This window comes from Equus przewalskii, chromosome 17 (genome assembly GCF_037783145.1).
Source record: "Equus przewalskii isolate Varuska chromosome 17, EquPr2, whole genome shotgun sequence".
NCBI classification, from domain to species: Eukaryota; Metazoa; Chordata; class Mammalia; order Perissodactyla; family Equidae; genus Equus; species Equus przewalskii.
Window position 1 is genome coordinate 44,383,822 of NC_091847.1, and position 25,472 is coordinate 44,409,293.

General features: G+C 35.3%; 1 protein-coding gene across 50 annotated transcripts in view; it reads right to left on the reverse strand.

Annotated features, from left to right (window-relative positions):
* Positions 1-2,005: 2,005 nt before the first annotated feature.
* The window catches only part of COBLL1 (cordon-bleu WH2 repeat protein like 1), a 152,880-nt gene continuing 129,413 nt past the window's right edge, over positions 2,006-25,472 (reverse strand). For 18 of the 50 annotated variants that reach the window (XM_070581485.1, XM_070581435.1, XM_070581484.1 and 15 more), the window contains 8 exons: positions 23,675-23,828; positions 23,122-23,196; positions 21,693-21,812; positions 17,673-17,907; positions 16,552-16,646; positions 11,094-12,658; positions 8,840-9,016; positions 2,006-3,286 (listed from right to left, as the gene is read on the reverse strand). In XM_070581485.1, coding sequence (XP_070437586.1) covers positions 3,200-3,286; positions 8,840-9,016; positions 11,094-12,658; positions 16,552-16,646; positions 17,673-17,907; positions 21,693-21,812; positions 23,122-23,196; positions 23,675-23,828 — 2,508 coding nt within the window. In that variant the 3' untranslated portion in view covers positions 2,006-3,199. Of the gene's footprint in view, positions 3,287-8,839; positions 9,017-11,093; positions 12,662-16,551; positions 16,647-17,672; positions 17,908-21,692; positions 21,831-23,121; positions 23,197-23,674; positions 23,829-25,472 lie in introns of all 50 variants that reach the window. The other 32 variants (XM_070581480.1, XM_070581478.1, XM_070581473.1 and 29 more) reach the window with 4 other exon arrangements.

Sequence of the window (25,472 nt, forward strand, 5' to 3'; positions counted from 1 at the left end):
TGTGATTTTTTTTAATGTTAAAAAAAACCCAGTAACAACGACAAAACCTCACAAAACACCAAAGCCCAAAGCAAACCTATAGATATATATTGGATGTAAATAGTACACCTATACAGGGATTCATATCGAACCACTCACAGTGGTTATCTCTGGAGAGGGGACTGAGATGCTGGAGACAGAAAAGAGAGTATTTCATTTTGTACCCTACAATTTATATAGAATCTGGAGAATTTTAAAATATGTATTATGAAGAAATAACCTGATGGGGGAAAAAGGAAAAGCAAAATGCCTAGATGCCAAAAATTAAATATGAAAATCAAACTTTGTTTCTAGACCATTCCTGTATCTTAATTTTGCTATTACTTGAGATACAACTGGTGAAAACTACCTGTCACAAATCTCTTTCCCAATTGACTAGAGAGGGTAGCACACGTTTTTCTCCTGAAATTTTGTGGAGAAGGCAATATTTTTAGAATGTGTGTGTATTAATGGCTCATGTACATATTCCCCTGAGTCCTATGTGATTTTTAAAAAATATTTTAATTATAAACTATTTCAAGTATGCTAAAATCTAGAATAAAACTACTTTGTTTTCAAGTGGCATGAAATAAAATACTACAAACACAATTGATGCATCCTGTAAATCTCCCCAGTCCAATCCTCATTTCTTCATTCCCACCACCAAACCTGTGTATTTTACTTTCTATATACACAGCCATAACAGTATGCTTAATAGTATCATTTTGCATATTTTGTACTATTCATAACTACTATCATAAAACACACATTTTTCCACAATTTGCTTTTCTTGCTCATTATTTTTGAGATGTATCCATGTTTTCATGCATAACTCTGGTTTGTTCATTTTGACAGTTGTACAGAAGTCTGTCAGGTTAATAACTACCAATGTTGAGTGCTGGTGAGGGCTCCTTTCTGCTCTTATACACAAGGCTGCCATGAACACTTTGTATATGTCTCTTCATGCACATTCATAAGTACTTCTTTAAGGTAACATGGTAAGAGATTTTTAATTTTACTAGATATTACAAATTAGATGCCAATGTATTTTCCCACCAACAGCAGAAACACTCCCATTGCTTCACTGTCCTTGACAACTCTTACTATTTTGACACATTTTTGCTAATTTGAGGGTGTGATATGGTACTTCCTTGTGTTTTTACATTGTATTTCCTTGATTATTAGTGAAGAGTATTTTTTCCATATGTTTGTGGCCGTTCAGATTTCCTCCTGTAAGAAATCTTTGTTTTTTCAGTGTGTGCTTATTTCTACTGTTATAGGAATTTTTCATGAGTTATAGGAATATTTACATTTTTATAAATCAACCCTTATATATATTAAAAACATCTTCTTACTTGTGCTTATTTCTCCACTTTTATAGTACTTAATGTACATAAGTTTTAAATTTTAATATAAATTTATCATATCTATTTCTTATGACTTTGTGCCTTAAGCACCTTTGTGTCTTACTTAAATAACTTTTTCCACATTGAGGTCTGAAAGCATGTTGAATATATTTATCTAAGTTTTAAAATATTACTTTCAAAAGGCATCTTTAATCCAATCCAGATATATTTATGGTTTGAGGTAGGGATCCAGTTTTTTTGTTTTTTTTTACCAAGAGGAAAATCAATCATATAAACACCATTTTTCAAAAAGCCAGTCCTTTTCTACTAGTTTATAACGACATAACTGAAGTTTCTATATATAAAGGTCTCTCCAAGTCTGATTCAAAGAAATAGCATCAACAGTTAACACTTAATGTGCACTTGCCCTCTGTCAGGAACTAAACCAAGCATTTTACATGCTTTGCTCATGCATTTTGGAGTTGGAATGCCTCAGCTGAAATGTATACTGGGGAGCTCTGGTAAATGGTAGGCCTTCCTATTACTTGTTTGTTTACTGGCTGATAGAGCTGTGGTCGTCAGGTCAAGTACACAAATATGCTGGTTGACATGAACTGCATTTAAAAAAAAAGCATCCCAAATATATAACTTGCTTTTATTAAACAGGGCAAAAGAATCAACACATTTTCCAAAGAGACAGATATCCCAGTAGCTTTAATGAAAACCAGCTTAACATCAGCTTGTTTGACAAAGCTTTTAGAATAAGTGAGCAATTAAATTCTTAAAGTAGGAATAGAACATCAACAAGCTCTAGACCCCAGAACAACAAATTAGGCATCGTTTTGCTTAACAGTTTTAGCTTTAATGTAAATATATATTATTATTTAGAATATTAGCATCCGAACTACATAATAACTTTATCATTTTATTTTAAGTAAAACCAGGATTTCTGGAACCTCCAAGTAGTCTTTAAAGTTTTCCAATATGGACATAAACTAACCCCTATTCCTCTCTACATATTGAATGTGAAACAGTTGTCACAATATATCAACATTTTCACAGGAAGATTTTTAAGGCTTCTGGCACATAAAATGTGTAATATCTGTGTGACAATAATGTCATAATTATATACAGAAAATATTTAAAATTCTCTTTGTGCAACTTAAGTTCTAAAGATTAAAAAACCAAGTGTTCCACGTTGATAAAATATTAAAATATTATGAGCGTCCTATAAATTTGACACTGATCTTGTGATTACATAAAGAATGTGCAAGATAAGACTTGCACGCTAAGTGATTCATCACTGAAATTAACTGTGGAACTGAATATACTTATTTGATATCATTAGTTTTCTAGATCCTACTTTCAGCACAAAACAGGCTTTAATATAACTTATAAACGTTTCCAATTAAACTGCGACATTGACGCAGCCCACGTCAATCTATGTTTGCCTAGTTATTTATATGACATACAAATATACGTCTATGAATCTTAATTTATCCTTTTGTCTAAGTCACCATTGTAGAGAATGTGTCAATAAGTAAGTGGAATCAACAAAAGGTGACTATTTCTCATTTGAAAAAAATGAAAGTCATTAACACCTTGTCTTAAAGATCTAAAGCAGCATACTCAGCTCTTAAGGCAAAAAAGGCCAAAAATATTATTATAAATTATAAACTCTTGTAATTCTTTCTTTTGGCATTAAAAGCCACAGCACAAATTCTTACACTTTAATAGATAATATATTAGTGTACATCTGAATATACATTTGCCGACATTCTCCATCAGTATGAAGCTGTTCTGTGAAGTGGAGGTGGAGAAGGGCAGGGCAACATTTAATGGGCGTCCTGGGCATCAGAGGACATGGAACGGCTGAGTCCTGACCTCCCGTTCACAGATATTGTATTTGATGGAACAGTCACCTGAGAGAAAGAAACATACTTTGCACCCATCAATTTAAAACAGGACAGCTATCTAATTTTCAATTTTCAACAGTTACCACATTTTAACTTCTGTTTAATTGTAAATGCTAACATTTAGTATTTTTTATTCAATAAATTACAAATAATCGAGAATAAATGTTCATTCTACCATGAAATTAAAAAACGAGCGAGTTGTTATTTCCACAACAAACAAGTTAAGTAATCCATTAACACATCATAGTCTTTACAAAATGACCAAATCAACTCAAAGGACAAGAACACAAACAGACTGCAGGCAAGCTGTTAACGGCATTTTTAGCTACACTAATTCTGGCTTCCCAGAATGCCTTGGAGAATGTAGAAAAATAAAATGAATTCCACATAGCAATGAATTTTACAATTTTTGTACTGATAGTATAAGGAATTGTTTGTTTTTGTTTTCTTTAGTAAATAAACTCCTAAGTTCCAAAATTCTATGGCAAAGTCTCCTCTTTGCAAACTGTAAGTGAAAGAAATACACTAATATAAAAATTTTCTAAATAGCTTGAAATTCCAATATTATTTAGAAGAATATAAAGAAAAATCACCTGGATTCTGAACAGGAAATAGGTATAATATTTAGAAATATTATACATAACATATAAGGACAATATATTAAGAAAAATGGTTTATCTCCAGATTATAATCTGACTAGTTTAGATTCATAATTAAAAACAATCATCTTCTCATAAGTAGGGAAGTGAAGTAAGAAAGGCCACAGATTCTGCCTAGCAACAGAGGAAGTTAGCAAAACAGAAAACAAGATTCGCAAATTTAGTTTGGATTTGGTTTTCTTGTGCTTCATTTCTTGCCTTTTACTAAATGAAGATTGGTCATCTAAACTAAGCAATTTTCTTGACTGTCTTATCAATCTAGGATGGAGTAGAATGGTTGATACCATCCACCTGAAATAAATTCCTAACATTCCTAAGAATTCCAGGGGAAGGAAAACTCATGTGCATCCTGTTTAGCCTTCAGGTGGAATTCTTTCCAAGTAAAGCCAACAAACAATAGACAGGTAAGAACTTTTCACTGTGTAATCTGGTCTGAGAAGTCTCTGTATGTAGGAGTTATTTTTGTAATCCTTGCCCAAATTGCAGTTCTCCTAATTCTTTGTAAAGTGAAAGAGAGAAAAGTTGTTTTAAGCATTTTAAAAAACATACCGATGGCTCTAAATTTCTACAAGTAAAAGATGTTCATTGCAGCATCATTCGTAGAATGAAAAACTAGACTCTAGTTAAATGTCCACCAATAAGGAGCAAATAAGCTACAGTTCATTCATATAGTCGAATGTTACGTAGTCTTAAAAAAATAGCACGGATATATATATAATAAGATGGAAAGCTTCAGAGAGAGAGATGTTTATGAATGATTCACAGAGGATTCTATCTTCGTAAAATAGTAGTATGTAGTTTACATACTACAAAAGTGGTCTGGAAGGTTACACTATAATTTATCAAGAGTAGTTAATTTGGGGGGAAAGTGGTATTTTGTTTGATATTTAAAAATTTGTTTACTAAACTTTCAAACATGAGAAGGCATCGTTCGAAGACTCATATAAATTCTGTGAGGTCAGAGAACTTGTCTATTTTAATGCCACTTTATTCTCATGTTTATTTTAGAGCCTGGCACACTGTAGATCAATGAATACTTCTTGAATGGAATATGGTTATTTTTTACAAACATTTATAAAATAAGAAAGTATTGCTAGAATTTTTTGAATAAACATACAATACTTATAATAAAGATCTTTCTTAAAAACAGCGTTTCAGGATTTACTGATAGGAGCATCTACTAGTTGACTGTCCACCCTTTAAGTTGAAAGAATCTTCAGGAATATTCACACAGCTTTCTGATTTCCATCAAGGAGTGTTAACTATGAAACTATCATTTATTTTTGCTTTAAAAATATATGGAAAGAACTGCCAACCTGAAACCCTTAGATAATTCAAATTCAAACCAAGGAAATATGAATAAAAGGCAGACCAATTTAAAAAACAAAACAAACCAGCAAGATTCTGGGTGACTTATTCAGTTTTTTTCTTCCTTCCAGATTTCTATCTAGCCAAAGATAAGTTTTACATTCTGAGGAAACACTTATTATCAAGTACTAAATTATCATTCATTAGTGTATTCGCAGACTTTATTTTTACAAACCTATATTCGACTTGTAATCGTGTAATAATCTTTAGTAACTCAAGCACCGACAAGAACTTTCTTGTCTAGTCGACAATAAAGGATTACTTAATCTGCCTTATTCTCTGAAAAACAATTTGCTGACTCACATATAAATCTTGACATCAAACACGTTTCATAAAATACTGAGGTAGATTTATTAGTGCTTCTGTGAAGACAAGACAAATTTCTGTGACCACATGGGGGTCAAGCAGGGGTAAGGTATGGAAAAAACCTTAAGAAATGTGAAAAAACATAGCATGCTCCTGACTACATTTACACTAGAGCAATCAACTAGATAATTGTTCTAATGTGAACCAACTATTATAATGAAGGTTAATCGCTCGGGTATGAACCAGAGCCATAAGGCAGGTTGGTACCTGGAGTTAAATTGAACATTTGGGTGCCAAAATGTAGGCAAACACAGAGCCAACTTTCTGATGAACAATCTAAACCAACTGTCAAAATCACTGGAGATTTTATTTGGCACTGTAACTGCTGTTCTATAAAAGAAATGTTAGAATTTAAAACAAACCAGGAGAAATGTTCAGTACAGGACAGAAATTTGGGACTTAAGCAAAGATCACAAGAAATGAGAGTCTTCTTGTGTCCATCTTTAACCACTTTTTTCCAATATTTTGAAATACACGTACAGAAAAATGCACTGAACTTAAATAAACAGCCGAATGAAAGGAAACACAAACATGTATATAACCCACCACCCAGGTCCAGAGACAGAGTACCTCCAGCTCCCCACGGATCTTGTCTTTAGTTAAAATTTTGACATTTTCTTCATCATGGATTTTTACATTAATTTGGACATTTAAAAAATACTGCCTTAAGATTTATCTTGATTACCTAGTTTTTTTTGGTTCCCTGTTAAATTGTATGCCTGTCCTGCTCCAATAAGCCCCTAACAACCCCTTTTCTTCCCCTCTGGAAGTAACCACTATCAAGATTTTTATAATTATTTCATCATTTTTAAAAATAATTGCTACCTATGCATGCATCACTAAAGAATATAATTTAGTTCTGCATGCTGTCAAACTTTACACCTATATTTTTATATGTCTCTATCTACATTGTTGCATTTAGCTGTATTTTGCCCAATTTATTGCTAAATGATTGTTTATTCTTTGAATATACTATTAATTCTACTATTTTTGAATATTAAGGGTATATTTATTTGGAGCTATTACAAACAATATTCTAGGATATTCTTTTAATATGTGAGTTCTGGTACACAAACACACACCTTTTTAGGATACGTAACTAGAAGTGAAAATGCTGATCATGGAGTGGGGATATTGAGAACTTTACTAGACTAGACCCTGTGTCCATTTTTAGTGGGAAAAAAATGGAAATGTAACAAATTTTCATTAAATAAAATTTAGGAGCTGGCCCTGTATAGACTTATAGACTCAGAACTATCAATAACTTCCTACTGAAAGAGAGAAAATTTAGACTCAATAGAACCTAAAGTAATGAGTTATAAACAGGATACAATTATAGGATCATCAGTTAGGGCCTGTTTTTCTGTGTTGATCCACATCCAGGCTCATTCTGGAAGCAATGAGTTTTATATGTGAAGAGACTGCCAAATCAGGGCCCATAACACACCAAGCATACAGCTGCTTGCCTGTACAATTCTGTTGGCCTAAAAGGCAATTCCAATTTAATGCACTGTTTTCTGCACTTAATTCATTGAAATGATTAATCCAGCCACTGACAGTACAAAGACACTGCTATTAGTTTCTGTGTAGGTACTCGGTTCTTGTGCAGGCCTGATGGACCACTGTTTCTCAGTCCCAGGCTGCAAACACCCAGAAGGCTGAGGCTTATTTTACGCATTTTTGTAGCCCTAGTATCTGGTACAATGCTTGGTCCTTATGTGCTTAAAAAAATGCTTGTCAAATTTATAGACTTGAGAAAAAGCTTTAGATCGGAAATGATTGATTTCAAATTTGTCCTTAATTTACAAGATGAGAAATAGAAAAATTTTTATAAATGAGAATGTGTGATTAACAGGGGCATATTTGCCCACAAAAATATAAATATTGTGACCTGTGAGGTACCAATTTTAATATTTAAAGCTATACCAAATTTTTTTGCTGCCTGGCACATAAATTCAGACTCTACAAATAATCTACAGAATTCAAACCTAATCCCCTGAATTATTCCTTCGTGTTTCCTCCACTCCAGACAGCACGCAATATTTTGCCTTGTCTCCATGTTTGCCCAGATGGGAGCGCCAAGCCCTCCGTGAGGACGGCTGTCACTCATGGCTGCATGGAAACACGCTGCAGAAACTGGCTGGTGTGGGCGAGCCTGGCTGAGGTAGATGCGTCCGGGGGCCTTCCCCTTTCTTTCTGCCTTTGCAGCATTCCTGTTCCTTCGTGGATTTCATTTCTGTTGAGCTCAGTGTTTTACTCAACAAGTCTCTTACTCTTCTCTAAATATAGCTTCTAAAATGATGAGGGAAGGAATTCACAAAATGAAATGCCTAGGGAGTCAGTGGAATAATGAGCACTTTTCTTGTCTTGGGTGTTGAGGAACTGGCAACCAAGACAACTGAGGAGAGAACAAGAGAGACATTTAGGGAGACTACAGGCCCTGGGAAGTCCAAGTGATGACGCCAGGCTTCAGGCTTCCCCACCTCCTCTCTCAGTGGATACCGGTGACAGAGGGAGGAAACTCAGCTGCAGAGTTCCCTGAAAGAATTGGTGGGTGTTTGCCCCAGAAGCAGCATACCTGGTCTCCTGAAGTTCTGCTTCCCCTCAGTTAAGGAGGAGCCAGGCAGCTCTGGCAGGGGAGGATTAAGACTTGAATTTCTGCATTAGGTCTCATCTAAATTCTCTAGATTTCCCCTACATTTTTTGGTTTAACCTGTAAAACTTCCCCCCACCCACAATCCCACATAGGGTAGTAACTTTGATCGCTGTAGGAGTGATGACTGAAAACTTGCAGGCTCCTATTGCTAGGGCAGTTTTTCTGAAATAGGGAGGGATTTTCTTTCCAAAAGAACCCTTCTTGCTGTGCTAACATAATTTCTTAAAAGTAAGAGACCAGGGCACTCTCTCTATATAGTTACATAATAATGAGCAAAACTCATGTTCTGCACCTGCCCGTGTTGCGGAAAATAGACCTGACACATTTTTAACTCCATGTAAGACTCTGGACTCTCTCAGCTGATACTTCTAAAATGACCCTGACATAAAAAAATAACTTCTGGCATCTTCCCTATTCAGATTTAAATGCCAGAAAACAATTTCCCCTAAGTATTAGTTTGACAATGTTGAAAATAAACCTACTGTCACCCATCTGATAAAGAAAACTTACCCTTTTCAATTTGGCAGCAGCCTCTCCAGAACGGATTGCCGTCAGCAAACTCTGCCGGACCTGTTCTGGGTCAGAGCTTTGGAATGGTAAAGAACTTTGTCTCTTAAGGGTGAATGATGGGCAGTCAGTCAGAGATGGTATTTGGGAATTCTGTTCATTATGTGCAGAGTTATTTTCCTATAAAAATAATGCAAAATATTTATATGAATACCAAGTGAAGAATGGGCCAGTTTTCAAAAATTTTCATTATCAGTTCTTAAAGAATCACCGTTGGCCACACTGCTGTTCGAGGCACAGCTCTGTTTCCTCACTCACTGCATTATGTCTGCTGCCAGGACTCAGTTGGAAGATGAGCACATTAACTTCCCTTCTCTTGAACTCAGGGGGCTAAGGAAGAAAAGTGGTACCTCTCTTTGTTTCATGAACACACGGGTAATTTTAGTGTCCTTGAGTCAAATAATGCTAATTTCTCTAATGGAGTTGCCTAGAAGAGCCAAATTAATAATAGAAATATTCCACAGACTAAAAAATAACCCCTTTTCATAGTTCCAACATATTAGGTTGTGAAATTATTATTTTTGAAGGAAAAAAATGGACAAATATTGGCAATTTCATATTGGTTGAATTTAGCATATCTTCTAATCAAGGAATACTAATTACTATGCTACACATAACAGCTTATTTTGCTACACATAATAGCTTATTTCTGGAAGTCACAGGGACCAAGTGATGGCCATATTTTCTAAAATATGAGGAATTTCCAAATTGAAGAATCAAAAAATTAATTAAACTTCTTAGCAAAGAATATTTAGTAACTGATTTAACTGGCAACTGTTATCAAATAATCTTAAAAATGTCTTTTTCAAAGTGCCAAATATCCTTACAAAAGATGAGCTAAAGAGAGCTCAGGCAATGGCTCAAAAACTGTATTTTCTAAACCAAGCTTCCGTTGTTTAGGAATGGTATTCCATTCCAAGAAAAAACACAGGCTTTGTTCCCAAGTAGAGAATTAATCTCTCTACCATACATCTCTTCCTGACATTATAACAAAGTAATAAACATAAATGTGAAATATATGAAGAAATATTCTACAAGATAAATATTGCTTTAAAATTATGGAAAAATCTTTACTTGGCAATATGGTTAATGTTCTGTTACTCTAGAATGTTTGAAAAAGTAATATAAAATACTTCTGGATCTGTCACACAAATATGAACATATTCTTTAAACACTATCAGAGTAAAAGTACACAAAGCATTTTTTAAAAGTTGCATGTGGATTATCATAATTCATACTGTGAATTTCATCTTCTCCTTTGACCAGACTATCTCAACCTAGGAAATTAGAACATTCAGTCAACTGAACACTAAGTCAACAAATCCCTCTTTTTGTAAATTATTACGGCTACATAGTGGTTAAATGATATTTTGGCCAACATACATATAACTGGAAAAGTTGACATTGAATTAACAAAGTGGGAAATTACAAAAATTACATATTTAAACTCTGGTTTCAATTTAAATTTACATGTAAAAATGTTTGGCAAGCGGAAGTTGAATGTATAGGATAGAAAACGCGTAGCTGAGATATGTTTGGTTATTTTATCTAGTCTTTGACATTGCTTATGTTTCTATGTAGTTGAAACTATTAATCTTGCTATTATGTAGAACTGGAGAAGAAAATCAAGTAAACTAGAACATCCAGAAAAGTTATAAACAAATTGAGATAGCAAAACACAGGAAAATATAGAGTCAGAACTACAAACTAGTACATTATACAAATGTACAAGCAAAGAAAAGTTAAAATATTTGCTAAGGATACAATTATATAATGATGACCTTATAGTAATACCTGATCAAGTTATGTGAATTACAATAATTCTGAGAGTGAATAATCGGATTCTATGTATTACCACTCTTTTTTCTTACAGCAGCTCAATATTAGATTAATATGAATTCAGAAATAAGTAACAGACATACCAACAAGCTTGTTCACCCCCGTTTAAACCATGTTGTATATGATGCCCTTATTAATTTTTTTGTGAGGAGGATAGGCCCTGAGCTAACATCTGTGCCAATCTTCTTCTATTTGATGTGGGATGCTGCCACAGCAGGGCTTGATGAGCCACACTAGGTCCATGCCTGGGATTGGAACCTATGAACCCTGGGCCAGCAAAGCTGAGCACTGGAACTTAACCACTATGCCACCAGGCTGGTCTCCAAGAATCCCTTATTTTTAAAAAGGTAACATTTACCTTATCACTCACACCTAGTTGTGGGATGTCCACAAATTTATCTACAGAAGGAGTCTTCCCTTCCTCTGTGTCAGCTGGAGGTTGGTCCAATGCACCCTCACTGCACGACTCTGTGCGTGATTTGCTGAAAGACTGTGACCGTTTCACTACAGCGAGGGCAAACGGTGAAGGAGCAGAGCTGGAGTAAGGTCGTGGGGCACCAAAAGTTTTCAAAGTCTTCAGATTTAGTGCAGCTAATTGACTCGTGGGAAGAGGAGTAGGTTTCGGAGCTATGGGAGGAGGAGAGGTTTCAGGGGGCTTCTTACTGAGGATGTCATCATCAGTGTTTTTAGTGTGGGGCTGTGGAGAGTGAGCTGTTTTACTTAAGGGAGAAAGAGTTTGCTCTGGAGGAGGTATCATATCTCTTTCCACCTCTTTCTTTATTTGTTCCTTTGGAGTAGGATTAGGGGCAGCATGGATACTCTTGGCAGCTGCAGATGTCACATAGTGACCGGAAACTCTTTTTTGCATCTGCAAGAAAAAAGAACTTGGTTTGGTCTGGGGATTTGAAACCCGAGATTTAAGTTTTGACTCCAAAATGTTGTTTATATCTTCCAAATTCGGTGCAAAAGGAGCTGTGCCAGTGTCTCTTGTCGTTCTGGGAGTAAGTTTCAGAGGGTTCGCCGTGGTGCTGTGGGGTGAGCTCTCCATACTGTGCACCTGATGCTCTGTTCTCGGGGCAGGCTTCTGTCTAAGGGCTGCCTGTGGCTCCTTTGAGCTTTCAGAAATAAGATCTTCTGTTTGCATTGCCGTTTCTCTCACATTCTCATGAGGGTGCTTTTTTCCTAAAGTATGTCTGTCCTGATCATCCTTATACCCTATGGTTTCTGATTCCCAATCTTTCAATATTTCCAGGGATTTGGGAGGCACTATTTTATAAGTAGTCATCCCAATTTTGGGTATGTACTCTCTTGTAATTTCATTTGAAGGTTTTGGCTTGGGATTGTAGTCTTGTCTGTAATGTGGATAATTCTTTATATAAGATGCAGTTGAATTTTTATCAATCCCATCGACAGGAGACAAAAGACCATCATTACTTTGTGCACAAATTGGATCTTTGATGGTGAGTTGATCTTCTGAATGTAGAGTTAGAGGGCCCTGACTCCTGAATTCTCTTGAGAGATCTATAGAATCTTGTGGACTTAAAGGTGAGTGTTGAGTTGATTTGTTGTTACTTGAAGTTTGCACGCTTTCATCAACTTTGAAGTCAGACAAATTATGATCTTGGTGATTCCCATCAAAACTGGTACAGGAAGGCGTTGTCTGAATTGCTGCATCTTGCATTTTTGTCTTTTCTGCACTGGGTTGATTCAGTTTTTGATCTGGTACTAATGAAGCAGCTGGATGATTTTCCTTGTAACTTCTAGCACCATCAGTTTTATGTGCCTCATAGTTTGATAGTCTGTCAACTTCCATGTCCACATTGTTATTTTTGGCAACACCTCCTGCATTGATTTCTTTTCTCCACACTCCATTTTTCATATTATCTTCTGTGTTCATTGGAATGACAACTATTTCATTTTCATCTACTGAGAGAAAAAAATGTCATCAAATATATGAAAAAGTAGAAAAATCTCAAGTTTTCAATGCCTGTCTCCCTGAAACTGACACAGTTAGTTTGAATTCTACGGCCAATTTTCAGCTCATTAATTACACAAAAGCAGGTATTGGCATTTAGAGAAAACGACATGGGCTTTGGTATCATAGAGACCTCGGTCTGGAACCCACCTGACTAATTAGTCTCTGTGGCAACAAAAGGTACCTTAACCCCTTTGAACCTCAGTTTGCTCGGATGTAAAAAGGGGAAAATATGTATTATATTTTTTATATCACTTACATAACATGCTTTTAGGATAGGATATTACCCAGAATAAGCACTTCATAGAAGATAGCTATGTTTCTTATAAGATTTAGTATTTCGGTCATTGTTAAGAATGATGAAAGAAATTGACAAATTCAGAAAATGTATTTTGTATTCTTCTGGGTTTTTTTCCATTTTGATTCTCCCTCTGTCTTTTCTATAGCCCCTTGTATTTATATTTCATACCTAACATTAAAACGGAAACAACCCCAGCAAATGTTATCAGTTTGAATAAAGGGAGATAACAGAAACATTATCTTTAAGAATCTCAGATGATTGTCTTGTTAATTAGGTATGCCTGCTAAAGAGCTTTAGAGGACTTTGTTTTTAGTCATAATATGGGTGATTTCAATTACATAAAAACAATCATGTGGGTTTTGATTTTTCTCTGTGGGAAAAGATATCCTTATTCTTCTCCTGTCAGAGGCCAAGTAGAGAAAATGACCCGCCTGTCCCCTGCACTACTTTTCCTCTTCATCCTAATTCAGACCTCCTGAAAATGAAGACCGTCTGCCAGTGTCCAGGTTAACAAAGCAACAGTTGCCAGCCAACAACATGATAACAAAGAATTGGAATGAGGCTTCTGGAAGGAAACACAGGTTTACTGAGTGTGCACCATGTGTCTGGTACTGGGCCAAGTGATGTCTATAATGTGCTCCTCTAGTCAATTGCCCTGAAGAACCATTTCTCCTAAATGACCAACTAGCCCTCATCTTCAAAATCCTTAGCGGCCTCCCCTTTCAGCTGTGTAATTTGCACAGCATGAGCGAAATGCGGGCCTTGGGAGTCAAATTGGGAAAGAAAGTCAAGTATTTCTCTCTAGTTTTATCATCACTCACTTTCACCTATAAGATAAAGATCAAATTCACTGCCTAAAATGTCATGAGCTACTTAAAATAGTTCCTCTGTTAAAAAAGAAAAAAGAAAAATATGCATGCAAAAAAAAAAAGTCATGTTGCCAGGTAAATTTGTATACAAATAATTTTTGAAAATATCTTCATATTTTTAAACCCTGCCTAATTGTACAACCATTTGGTCATAATAGTTATACTTTATATTATGCTGCAAGCTCCCTATATTAAACATATAATTTAAAACAGAATTCATTTTTATTCTTCCCAAATAGAATGCAACTGATTATCAGGATATGTATTGTCTGTATGAGTGACTTCACTCAATGACTAATAATTACCAACTTTTATAACTTATAAAATTAAGGACACATGATTAGGAACCATGGAAGAAGTACATTTCTGCCTGTGTGCTTATTTACTTGGTTTATAAGTATTTTTAATATCTATATGAAAAGTGGTGCTCTTAACACTGCTATGAGTACAAAAGAATATAAGAAATGGTCCTTGGCACCAGGAAATAGCCTAAATGCATTTCCTTCTCTCTTGTTTATTTCTTATTTCACTGAATATAGGTATACCCCAGCTATACAATAGAAATGTTTTTCAAAAGGAAGTAAATCAATGTAAAAATATATTTTAAACTGAATCCCCTGTAACAAACCCTAATTTATTGGTTTTAGAGCTCCAGTTTTCTATTTTTCATATTTTCGGTGGATTACACCTACTTTATCAATGTCTAACTCTGAATGTCTCAACAAAATTTCATGATTATTCCCAACGATTGTCAGGCCTGGAAAGCTAGAATCACTAGTGAATTCATAGCTAATCCATCCTCATACATACCTGATAATGATGTTAACCAAATGTTAATGAATGGTTAGGCCATTTTCCAAGAATGGCCAGTAGAGGGAGAAGGTATATTTTGTACTATCCTGTCCTTTCCCTATTATGACACCAACACCTACAACCTGACGAAAGGATGATTTAGGTAGGTACACAGGGTAGGTAAAAAAGGAAGAGGAAAACAGAATAAGACTACTTTAAGGATAACAGAAACTATTTATTTTAAAGATCACCTAGAGTTGACAAAGGTCATTGCAAATCAAGTGCAAATCAAAATAAATATTATTACAGAAATATACTTGTGACCCTAGCATTAACTTGATGCCAAATCTTAGCAAAAATGATTCAATTTGACTATGCTTTTAAGAAGAAGGAAGCAGCTTTTAATTCATTATTTCTCAATAGAAATGCTATTGCCTTCATAGTATATGTTGTGAAAAACTGAATCAAGAGGAAAAAGAATGGGAAATTATATACTTTTAGGCCTTCTCAGTGTTGTATCTCAAGACAGCATTGACCATGGGAAAAATGAATCAGACACATACATATTCAAATTAACCAACACATACTATATATATAAAATGAGATATACCTGTATATCCACTTCTCTATTTGTTTGTGACACTGAGATAATCCATGTTTTATCTGAATATGAATACATACATTCCTGTTTTCTAAGACTATTAACCTAGTTTTGTATATTAACATACATAAATTAACATAATATTTGTATATTAACATAATAGACCATGAGAATTCATAAGCCACTTCCTTCATATCCCCTTAAAATACCACTGTGCATTCCTTGTATCTTTTAGTATCCATTTTTCTGAAATTCAATCTTAAGTATATATTTTAACAGTATCTCGGTATTCTGCTAGGTGCTTTGAGGAGTTCAAACAAACTGTCAGATAGAATTTCTCTGATCCAAGACTGTTCAGTCTAGTCGAGGAGTCAAGCCCAGAGAACTACAAGGCTTCTAGTAATCAAGTAACAAAATAAGTGAAGTGGCAGGATTTGGATGGTAGTTGAACGGGTGAAGATAGGTGGAAAATTATTTTCCATGCAAAGACAAAAAGGAGCATAGGTCTAATGACAGAACTGAGTGAAATACAGGATGAGAAGGAGAAGAATCTGTTGATTTAGGGGGTGGGGAGTGGGAAATACTGGGTAATAACATTACACAATTAGGTGATTTGAGCCTTAAAAATCAGGCAGATAAGTTTCACCCAAGATATAGCAACTTGGGTATGAAGTACAACAGGTTTGGACTAGGGAGTCAGTAGAAGGAAAAAAAAGAAATATATCACAAGTAGACTCACCGAGTGTACAAGTTTAAGACCCAAGATCTAAGACAGGTAACTTCTAAGATTTAACAATAACAAAAGTAGTACACACGGTAGTTAAAAGCACACTTTGGAGTATATTGCCTGAGTTCAAATCCGAGGTCCACCACTTACTAATTGTGGTACCTCAAGTGAGTTACATAATATCTTTGGGGCTCAATCATCTGTAAGATGGTACTAAAAATAATAATACCCATAAATGAGTTAATATACAAGATGAAATGGGTTAGATATAGAGAGTCACACACTGCATAACGATGGTTCACAGCAATGGACTACATATATGACAGTAGTCCCATAAGATTAGTGCCATACAGCCCAGGTGTCTAGTAAGCTATACCATCTAGCTTTGTGTAAGTACAGTCTATGTTCGCACAACACTGAAATCATCTAATGACATATTTCTTGGAACATATCCCCATCGTTAAGCAACACATGACTAAAGTGTTTAGAATGGTCCTTGGCACATAGTAAGTGCTGTGAAAGTGTCGGCTATTTGTGTTTATAGAACTCACCATTCTCTTGGTTTGGGCCCAATGACTTCAAGTTTCTTACACTGTCAACTACCTTCTCTTCATTGCTTGCATTATATACCATAACGTGTGGTCCCCTGCAAAATACGATATTGTATGTAATATATTGATACTATCCAAACATATACACAAATACACAATGAGAAAACAGGCAGTAATTTCTAAAGACAAATAGACTGAAATAATCTTTTTTTCTGCCAAATACTGGAAATGTAATAGCAAAGAAAAAGAAAAAATACAACAGAGAGGAAATGCTGCTATGAAACATTAGCTTTCATATGGCGGTCTTATTACAGAGAAAGATGCAAGAAACTTGGTAAAATAGACACTTTCCCAAAAACAGTGTCTTTTTGTTATTATCAATTATTTGTCTTTTAAAGAAAAAGGAAAGTAAATGAAACATTTTAGTCCTGCATCTGGCAAAGTCAACTTGTAGCAAGTCAGGATGTGGTTTGACCTCACTGGTTTTTTTTGGTGATAGAAGAGTTTAGTTTGAAGACAATCTCATGCAAATTATAGTAAAACTTTGATGAAGATGGTTTATTTTGCCTAGTTGATTCATCTTTATTCACGGTGTGGCATGTCTAACATAATGTAAGTGTACCGTACTCTATCTTTCAATTCCTAGGATCAAATGGAAAGTGCATTCTCTGCATCATAAAGTTGACTGTGAAAATAATATTAGTAATTTAACGTTAAATTCTAATATGCAGAATTGTCTTACATATCAGTCGGTGAAAATCCTTGGGGAGCATTTGGCGAAAGTTAAAAAGTAAATGTTTCATTTAGGTCAAATAGTTAGTAGGCAAAACAGATAGAATACAAATAAAAATGTTTATATTTGAGTCATAAAAATCAGGTACACTTTATGGTTAATCTGACACAGGGATACCAGAACTGTTGAATTTGATTTTATTTAGAAACAATTACATGCAAATAGATACTTTATTATAAATAAATATTTTTATAATGATGGCAAAAGGGATAGAGTCTAAACTAAAGGGACCACCATATTTATGTTTAAAATATCAGATCTCTATTTCAGAAGACTAGTATTAATTAAACAAAGTGCTCCCAACCCTTCTGGCACCCAGACGACTTACTGTCCATCTGCGTTTCCAGCTTCTTGTTTTTCTTCTGCGGAGTTTGGTGAGGACCCGCCAGTGCCATTGCCCAGGGCTGCGTCGGCATCATTTTTCAGTGTATTTGTTCTATCAGTAGACCCGCACGGAATATCTTGTGACTTCAGAGAAATATTTTCAGCCTCATCTTTAGGCACTTCCCTCAGTTCTTCCTTTTCATCTATCTCTTCGAGGCTATAATCAGAGCTTATGCCAGCTACAAAGAAATGAAGATACAATATTAAATATTAATTTGCCCCATTCGTCCTAGGCAATCCTGGCAAGGAAGGAATTTTTGAAATAATAATTAGCTGGACTTCTAAAAATTCTGGTTCAAAACTAATAGTAAATACTTTTTTAATGGTGATTAATCATGTTAACATATAATCAGATTATCTCAGACACACATAATCCGAAAAATAATATGCCGTCACTCTAGGTTTTATTCATAGTAGAAAAAAGAGATTATTTAAACTCATAAACTTCGAGTTATATATTTAAGAATATATCTTTAAATTCAAATGATTTTTATATTCTTCCATAGCTCTAAATACAAGTTAAAAAAAAAAAAACAAAAAAAAACATGAGATTTTCATATTGTCTACAAGCGCATTTATAAAATTTGGCTCAGTAGTTATCAGTAACTACAATTGAGAATGATCTGAGCCCCTTTTAAAAACACTGATGCTGGGGCTGGCCCCGTGGCCAAGTGGTTAAGTTCGCGCGCTCCGCTGCAGGCGGCCCAGTGTTTCGTTGGTTCGAATCCTGGGCGCGGACATGGCACTGCTCATCAAACCACGCTGAGGCAGCGTCCCACGTGCCACAACTAGAAGGACCCACAACGAAGAATGTACAACTATGTGCCGGGTGGCTTTGGGGAGAAAAAGGAAAAAAATAAAATCTTTAAAAAAACAAAAAACAAAAAACACTGATGCTTCCCATTCCCTACCCCAGACCTGGTAAATCGGAATGTCTAAAGAGTGGGACCAAGAATTTTAAGGCTCCTCAGATGATTTTAATATGCAACAGGGCTAAAAGCCACTGATTTAGATGCTTAAAATAATTTTCAAAATTACAATAGAACAAGTATTATACAATGAAAATTAATTTTTATTACCATCCAGTTTGATTCTCAGAGGCAAATCCTTTAACAGATTTTTCCTATACATTATCAGAAATAAATATGGGGAATCTTAATGGCATTTTTCTTGTAGTAAAAAATAGATTACTTAACAGAAAAAATATAAAGAATTTGAGTGTGTGAATTTTTAAATATATATATTTTTGGCAAATTTTATGACATGTGAAATAGTCATTATGATGCCAAGGTACAATATTATGTGTCTATGATAGCATAATACATTTATGTAGTAAGAGTGTGTTTATATAATTTGAAAACTGTACATTGAGAAAAATGAATGGCCGCTCTGGTTTAGACGCAAATGTGTTTTATAAATGGCTCCTCAATATATGTTAAGCTCTTTTGGAAATTAGATTAACTGAGGTAACATTTAGGAGATTACTAATCATTATACCTATTTCTCTCTTGCCTCTCATGAGTATTTCAGAGATATACAACTTTTCTTTAAGCATGGACCCTCTCTGAGAAAGTGTTCTCAATTACTTAAAGTATGGAGAAGGAGTTATATGTCTCAAGTCTTTTCAAATTATTTTTCTGAGTTGGTAGTTACAAGCATCATATAGGCTTGCTTAAATATATATTTTTCAGTAGCTTGAAAAGCATTCTTATTATTAAAAGTCTTAGAAAAGGCTGTGATTCTTTTAAAAAATTCTAATCATTCAAGAGAACTTTCAGTTTGCTATTTAACTAGTACAGATTTCCCCAAACTTTGAAAAATATTAAATCATATTTGTTTTGTATGTACTAACAGACTGATATGATGGCCAAATTTTAGGACTATAATAAAAAAAATTGGGGTGGAGGCAGTGAACAATGATTAATTTTCACAAGTGTTATATTACAACTATCATATTTCAGTTTCATAAGTTCTAAAGGAAGAATATTCACTTTCAAAGAACACAGTTGAAAATCTTAGTGTAATTTTAAGATTTAATAACTTCCAAAGTATAAACATTAAAAAATTACAAAAAACATCACTTGAAAGTGTAATTATTGAAACTTCTTTTACATTTACTTAGCTTTAATTTAATACTTGAATACTTTTTATCTTAATTTTTTCAGTCCCTCTAAAATAAAATTCAATTAAAAATTATTTAAAATTCACAAAATGTAAAAGGAATTTAAATAATTAAACTTTCAAGAGACATTTTGTAAGTTTGTAGCATTTTACTTGCAAGTTATTAAAGCTTAAAATTTCACTAAGACTTTTGGGATACCTTGCTTATTTTCCTGGAGATAATTAAAATGGCAAAGTTATCTGACAAATACCACTCTGCTAAAACAGAATTGTATTAAATTAAATCCATTCTGGTGAACTACTTTTTTATTCATTCATTCATTCATTCAAAAAATGCTTACTGTGTCAGACACTGTTATAGTTGCTGCCAGACAAAGTTGTTTTCCCTTTCATTTTTTTAAATCGAGGTATACTCAGTAAAATTGATCATTTTGGGGATACAGATTTGACAGATATATAATCTAGTTGTGTGACCACCACCATAATCAAGATATAGAACAATTCCACCGCCCCCCAAATTCCCCCATGCCCCTTGGTAATCAACCCCTCCCCCAAGCCCAGCCCCTGGCAACTGTTATCCTTATAGTTTTGCCTTTGCACGAACGAATCTGAATGAAATCATACAGCATCTAGCCATTTAAGTCTGGCTTCCATCATTGAACATGATGCATTTGAGATTCAGCCATGTTGTTGCATGTATTAGCTATTTGTTCCTTTTTATGGCTAGGTGGTAGTATTCCAATGTATGGATGGACTGATCACAGTTTGTTTATTCCTCAGTTTAGGGACATTGGGTTGTTTCCCATTTGGGGCAATTATGAATAAAAACTACACAATAATTCACGTGGAAGTTTTTGTGTGCAAGTAGCTTTTCATTTTTCTTGAGAAAACACCTAGGGGTGGGATTGCTGGGTGGTATAGAAAATGAATGCTTAAAATTAATTAAAAAAAACCTGACAAACTATTTTTCAAACTGGCCACACAATTTTGCATTCCTATAAACAGTATGTGATTTTAAATAACTGGTTTGAGGTGATAAGGACTGTTTTTGAGTCACTGAGAAACTATTTATGATAAAATTCAAGTATTACCTAACTATAAAGTTTTGCATCTGGTAACAAAATAATTTCAATAATTTAAAAGTAAAAATCCCATTCAAAAACAATATTATAGAAAATAAGCCATGCCTAGATAACAAAAGAGTAGTTCAACAAAGAAAAACGTGTATATATATATATATATATATATATATATATATAAATATAAATATATATATATATTTTTTTGGTGAGGAAGATTGGCCCTGAGCTAACATCCATTGCCAATTCTCTTCTTTTTGCTTTAGGAAGATTGTCGCTGAGCTAACATCCATGTGAGTCTTCGTTTTGTATGTTGGACGCCATCACAGCATGGCTTGATGAGCAGTGTGTGGGCCTGTGCCCAGGATCTGAACCCACGAACCCTGGGCTGCTGAAGCTAAGCACATGAACTTAACCACTATGCCACCAGGCTGGCTTCTATTCTTTTATGATTATATAGTTACACATCGAAAATAATAAAGTTCAAATGGTTTTGCCAAAAGCAGAAAGTCACATAGAGAAGAAGCTGAAATCCTTCAGAGCCACTGATTTTATTTATCTTGCACCTTGCCATATTCATCTATATAGTTAGGGAGAATATCAAATTCTAAAGCTGTAATAAAATTCCAAGTGAAAAGGGGGAAAGTACTGTTTCTTTATGAGACATTTTTACCCAAGGGATGAACAAGTAACTGAATCTACAGGTGATGACAACTTGACCTACATCAAACAAAGCACCAGGCAGGAAAGGCCGGGTCACCTACATGTCAGAGAGGCCACGGCTGCCTCGGGCGTTCCAGGGCACTCCGAGAGAGAGGTTTCCTCCGTCAGTGTGGGCACAGAGCACTGCTCGTGACTGGGGAGCGCGAGGCCAAGGGAGGCTTCTGCCAAGGAAGCAAAATCTGTGGAAATGGTACTTAGACAACAGACGTAAGGCAAGCAGAGATCACGAAGCATTTCAGAAGAAATCAGATTTGTTAGCTCAGAATTATCAATGCATTAGACAAGAAGAGGTAACAGGGAAAAAAAGGAAGAGAAAGATAACGAGATAGCAAGCAAAGCTTAAATAGTAGTCATACCTTTTTTACTGATACTTCAGAATCTTCTCATTTCACTTATATAGTTTGATATTATCTAATAAATTGCCTTTGTGGAGTAAAATAGTATAATTGACAGTATCATGGGTTGGAGTTAAGAAAAATCATTACTAGTTATCTAACGGTAATTTTTTTTTTTTTGGTGAGGAAGATAGGCTCTGAGCTAACATCTGTGGCAATCTTCCTCTATTTCGTATGTGGGACACTGCCAGAGCATGGCTTGACGAGCAACGTGTAGGTCTGTGCCTGGGATCCGAAGCATCGAACCGTGGGCCACTGAAGCCGAGTGTGCAAAGCCAACCACTATGCCACCGGGCTGGCCCTAATGATAATATTTTTAATCACAGAGGAAATCTTCTTTCCTCCATATAAGATGTGTCAAAATCCCAAAGTCCTAAATGTCACTTAAGGATTAAAGATTTGGGGGCATTCGGGTTCCTCTGAATTTTTCCTGTATTTATGAATATGAATTTATATCATATTCATTTATATCTAACTTTAAGTCTAAGGATTAGGAAATTTTATCATACTTATTCTTATAATAGCTACTAAATAGCTATTATTAAAAATATTAGCAAACAGTACTACATTGAACTATTTTATTTTTACTAGAATTTCATTTATTTGGGGAGAATCCAAAATGAGACCATATAATGGAAAAGATTTCGTGATAACAAATTTTTACCATTAGATTAAGACACTATGTACTTGAATTCATAGCTAGGATAGTTGCATAAAGAACAGTGCTGTACATCTTCATGTCAGTTTTCTTCTGCACACACCAAGATACATTCCCAACAAAGATGTCTCCTTCCTCTTGGGAAGGAGATTAATAAATGATAACCCGGTATTGCGTAAGGAAAAACAGGAGACCTAACGGGGAAGGTACTCAAGGCACCAACACAGAACTGAAATTTGGGGTTCTGCCAGTTTCATACTGGGGAGGAATTTTTTCATTTCAATAAAATAAAATTTGGGAAATGGAGTCAAAGCAAGTATCTCTTTCACATACAGAGCATTATAACTAGATTCATTCCTCAACCGTCAGGAAAGCTCTTTGTCAGTAATCACGTAATATGGAGTACAGGTGTCCTACCTGGGCTGGACAGACCCTCAGGAGAGTCTGCTTCAGAAACACTGTCAGTAGGAACTGCATGGACTGACTCCAGGGCTAGAAGACAGAAGCAACACGACTTATAAACAAGTCACATTCACAAATGAAACAATGCCTCAGTAGCTTAACTTAGCTATTTTTATATAACTCAGAAAGAGATAGCCCTAACCTTGTTAGAAGCCTTTTTACTGTCCAGCTTTAATACAATTAAAATCTACTTAGATTCCCATTCCTACATGTAGTCAATCCCAGAAAGGCGGGATCTTTCTGAATAGATTCACAAATTATCACAAGCTCTTTTTAGTATAATGGAGCTGAACAATTTTTTCATTTGATATTGTTACGTTACAGATTTTAAAAAGGCAGCTGAGAATAACCAGCGACTAAGTATTATTATTAAAATTAATTAATTATAAACCTAAGTTTAAGTACTACTATTTAATAAAATGACATGATTTATAACCTATATCATTTCTACCATCTATTTAAACAAAACACAATGCAAATATAATGTTAATGGGAAAAGTAACATTACCAGTCACAGGACTGTTTTCATCACTTTGATGCAGGGACATCTTAGAGGGTGGGGAAGGTGCTTTTCGCTTGGTCCTTTTCAACGATGAATTCCCAACAGATGTGCTACTGAGCTGCAGCGAGCCTGTCCTCACTATGCCTGCTCCACAGGGACCCTGTGTAAAACAAAATGACCACACCCAATCTCTATTTAGAAATTAATAGCAAACTTTAGGAAGCCTCTGATCTTTATGTCTAATGCATCATATGCCAGCATGGAACGTCATATTCATTCATTCGAAAAACACATATGGAGTATCTGCCATGTGCCAGGAGCTAGGCTGAGAGATGGATACATAAAGAAAGATAAAATATGGTCCTTCTCAAGAAACTTAGGCTAGGAGACGGACATGCAAACAACTAATTATAGTGTAGAGGACTCATAAGCAGTACAGTTAAAAACTAACTCTCAAAGAAAAATCTGGAGAAAATATTGACGTAAAGTAAGAAGGGAGAAAGTGAAGAATATCTGTACATTAAGATAGCTTTTGATTCATCTTTCTCTTTTTAGCATTAATGAATCAATGACAAACATTTCAAAAATCTATATGTCTACCCAAGGCAAGGTCATTGGAGGCCACGGACTCTATGCACAGCTAACATTCACACTCATAGCATGTGAGTGTCAGCAGACCCTAAGACAATCCTCCCTCAGCAGGTTGGCTGGTGCCTCCTGGCCCAGTGCCATGTCATCTTGCTCTTTCCCTTTACAACAAACCTGCATAAAAGCATCATTCATAGTTTTTGTCTCCAATTTTTCATCTCCCACTAGAACCCTTCCAATCAGACTTTTCCCAACCTTCATTTCATCAAAACTATTTCTACCAAAGTCATCAATGACCTCCACCATGACTAAATCCATGGTTACTTCTTGGAACTCATTTATTTGACCTATTAGCAGCATTAAACAGACTTGACCACCCTCTTAAAATTCTCTTTTTCTTATTTCCAGGACACCAGGTCCTTACTCTGCACAGATCCAAACTCTGTTTTCTTTGTTGGTTCCTTTTCATCTAAGTGCTTGGACGTAGTCTCCTTAGTATCTTTGTTCATTCCTCTGGTAATCTCCCCTATTCTGTTCGTTTCATGTACTATTTATATGCTAATGAACTCCAAACTTATCCTGGACCTCTATCTGATCTCCACTTAATGTCTAAGGCCATCTCAAACTTGGTGTCTAAAACTGAGATCCTGGTAATCCCTCCTTTCCCCTCCCCCATCAAAAATAATCCTGTTCACGCAGTTTTCCTCGTTTCAATAAAGAACAAGCCATTCTTCATCTGTTTAGGCCAGTAACTTTGGAGTCACCCTCATCTCCTTTTCTCACACTCTGCATAAAGTCCATCCTGTTGGCTCATCCAGCTTGATTGCTACCATGTAGTCCAAATTATCATCAAGAACCTTCTAATTGGACTCTGCTTCTACACTGCTTCCCTACAGCCCTTTCTCAACATATCAGCAAAAGGATCCTGTTAAAACATTAGTCAGATTAGGTCATTTTGTTAGAAATCCACTAATGGTTGCCTAACTGGCACAGAAAAGCCAAAGTCTGTGTAATGACTTCTAAGGCAATTGTCGACCTGGCCCCTTAATCTCTGACTGACTCCTTCTCCGAGGGTGGAGCAGCTCACTCCACTCCAGCCACACTGGCCTTTCATGCTGTTCCTCAAATGCGCCAGAGTGTTCCCACCTCAGGGCGGTTGCACTTGCTGTTCCATATGCCTGGAATGCTCTTCTGATATAACTTGAGGCATAACTCC